This window comes from Atta colombica, unplaced genomic scaffold (genome assembly GCF_001594045.1).
Source record: "Atta colombica isolate Treedump-2 unplaced genomic scaffold, Acol1.0 scaffold126, whole genome shotgun sequence".
NCBI lineage: Eukaryota > Metazoa > Arthropoda > Insecta > Hymenoptera > Formicidae > Atta > Atta colombica.
The window spans coordinates 4,152,685-4,156,082 of NW_017259213.1; the positions used below are offsets into that span (position 1 = coordinate 4,152,685).

A 3,398-nucleotide genomic window follows, 5' to 3' on the forward strand; every position below is an offset into this window, starting at 1 on the left:
CATAATATTAAATAATTGATAATTTATTTAAACTAATAGTAAACAATATGTCTTTTAAATAAACAGTTTTAATCCTAGTAATATCTTCTAAGATTATAGCAATAAATTATTTCAGTAGATATTTCTTTTTTCACGTGAAACGAATGACTGCACCGCATTAAATCTATGTTAATGCGACTAACTAAATCTCATTGAATTCTCGTTTCAACAGTAAGGAAGAAGATAGGTGAAGGAAAGAAAGAATAGGTCGACGATGTTACAAGGAGGCAGTTTTGATTGAGTATCCTCTCGAAAGCACTCCATAGAATCGTTAAAAGCTTCAAGCAACTCATGTTGCGAATGTTGCGGACACACCCGGTACATTGCACACATATATGCATACACACATACAATAGATATGTATATATATCTATATATGTAGGAACAATATATGCATTGAATGCAACAGGATCTACTTCAGAGATCATACGCTCGGAAGAGTGCATCCGACTCCCTGTGAGAGAACCTGGTAAAGAATGGGAACGACGAATAAAAATACAGCCTCGAGAGGAGAAGGGAATTTAAACAAGTTCATATTTATTATAACTAGCTTATTTCCTTTTTGGAACTTTGCCATATGATGTTCATTAAGGATCAATGAAAGATTTCTTTTTTTATTATTGGATTTATTATTGGATTTATTATTCGATATTTCTCGTTGTAGTAATATTGTTTAAAGTTTTGAGCAAGAAGTTTGAATCGTCCTAGAGATTGGTTTATTTCGTGAAATCATAATAATACATGTATTAATTAAATTAATAATGTTCTATGATTGATATTTAATTATTATTACTCAATTCTTTATATTATATGCACATTAACTGAATTCAATGCTCATGTAATGCTATAATATAATTCGAATATATCATCATTTAATTATTTATTTGTAATTGTCAATTAATTATTTGTAAAAAGAGGAAAAGAATCGCTTATACATATATGTCTCTATCTTGAGTAATTTCCAATTTTATTTCAATATTTACTGATGCATACATTGTAAAACTCTTGCTTAAACTCTTGCTTGCTTGTTCGTTGTTCAATGATCGTTTTTTTTTGTAAATTGCGACGATGTTGACTGTATGACTTAGCATTCAATATCCGTGTTTTAATAGCTAGATTGTTAAACAATTGTCTTTGTTCAAGATTTAAAATATCGAATCGATGAAATAATCATCATCATGTCTTTATTCGATGTCACAATTCTTTTTGCATTACTCTCAAATTCCTGCGTCGTAGTATTTTAAATTTTATGAAACTTACTAATGCATCCATATTGCAAATGAACATTTGCGAATTGAAATAGCATCATCTAATCACTATCACCAAACATTATTTCCGCGAAAAATACTTTTACGTACTTATCTTAAGTGTGATAAAAATTATTACGATAATAATTGTAATTGTTGCATAATATGGATACAGAGATACTAACATTGATTTAATTGTGCTGCGATAAGCTATTATTAATAAGTATCATATCTATTGTAAATATATATATAACTGTAATTATCAATAAGTTGATATCATATCATAGCTATTATTAATAAGTTGACATGATTAATTATGGTCATCATATAGACTGTTATTTTATTGTGTTTTATTATTAATATGTAATAAGAAAAATTTTTCTTTGATAGAAAAATATGATTCTTGTCGGTTTAAACATTGAACTTTTATTGTTATTGGCAAATAAACGACGTTCATTAAACGCTAATTATACGACTAATTAGATAAATACGGTAAAGCATGGCTCATTTTACATTCTTCGTCCTGCTCTGTTTTCGCGAAAATCCGTTGGATCCGAGCACACTATATCTCCGTTGTTAATTCTCGCTTATAATTTATCGAGAAACTTTAAATGGACTCTAGCGCACGTTGAAAAACTTGTGGGATACCCATTAGCTAAGTAATATAGATTTATGCAAGAAAAAAAGAGATAGAAAGAGAGATCCCATCACGAACATTTCATTATATTCACAATATAAATGTAATATTGAAGAAGTTCACATTTAGTATAAAATCGCACAATTTGTAGAATATATTAAAATATATTAAAATAAAATATTAAAATAAAAAGAAAGATAGAAGATAGATAATTTGCCTCCTTACTTTAAAAGTGACACAACTAAAAAAATTAAGAAAAGAAGAAAAAACTAATTCTAGAAAAGAAAAAAAAATTAATTCTAAAAAAGAGAAAAAAAAACTAATTCCTTGATAGAAAATTATTTAATAATTAATCAAATAATATCAACAAAATGATTATACATATATTTTTAATGTAAATGATCATTTTTATCAGTTTCATTTTATAGGCTCGGTTGCACCAACGTTACTTTGACTTTAAGCAAAGCTTAAAACTCTCTTCGTCTCTGTCTCTCTTTCACTTTAAAACGACATAGTAAGTCTTGCTTAAAATCAAAGTAACATTGGTACAACTGGATCTTAAAAAATTCACTTTTTTTAGTTATGATGTTTTTAATTTTGATTTTTTTATGAACTTAAATTAGTTCACTTTTGATGATTGATGAAGAGTTATGTTTAACTCATTCATGGCAATAATTCGAAAATCACATCTTTTGACGTAAGACAGTAATATATATAATCGTTAAACGGTACGAGAAAATCGTGAAGAGATACTGACTCAAAATCTGATTCAAAGAGGAAAAGCGAGATGAAAAGAAATGTATGTTTTCATGTCACGTTTTATTATACTGCAGAAGAATAATATTCCATTCTTTTTTTCTGTTCACAGCTGACAGCAGTTTTCTACTAGCAAACGCTCAGATCGTCGACTTCCCGATCGTCTATTGCAACGAAAGCTTCGTCAAGATCTCCGGCTACAATCGTGCAGAGGTACGAGTACGTTATTTGATATTACATACGATATTTAATTTATGTTTTCTTCAATCTTTTCATCATCAATATTATTGTGTTTTATTATTTTCGTATAATTGTATTTACATGACACAATGCATGAAAATGAATAACTTTACTCGTAAAATTTAAACATTGCGATAATGTTAATTAATTAATTAGTTAATTACATATTATGTCAAGCGTCACAAAATTTAATTTGTCAGATATTCATTTAATTTATTCGATACAATAGACCGCCAATTATCTGAACATGGATTATCCAAATATTGATTTTCTGTAATAATTTCAATATTTAAATAGGAATATTATACAGGATGATAGTTAAATAGTCTAAAAGATTTTAAGGATTAGTCCTCATATTAAATCAAGATGAAAATAATACATAATAATATATAATAATATATAATTATATATTATATAAAGTTTTCATCTTGATTTATTATAAGGAATTACTTTTTAAAATTTTTCAGTCAAAGGATTTG

At 27.2% G+C, this 3,398-nt stretch overlaps 1 protein-coding gene across 2 annotated transcripts in view; it reads left to right on the plus strand.

Annotated features, from left to right (window-relative positions):
- LOC108694985 (potassium voltage-gated channel protein eag) overlaps positions 1 to 3,398 on the plus strand; it is a 60,184-nt gene that overhangs the window by 31,650 nt on the left and 25,136 nt on the right. For both annotated transcript variants that reach the window (XM_018204685.1, XM_018204686.1), the window contains exon 2: positions 2,792 to 2,892. In XM_018204685.1, coding sequence (XP_018060174.1) covers positions 2,792 to 2,892 — 101 coding nt within the window. The remainder of the gene's footprint in view (positions 1 to 2,791; positions 2,893 to 3,398) is intronic.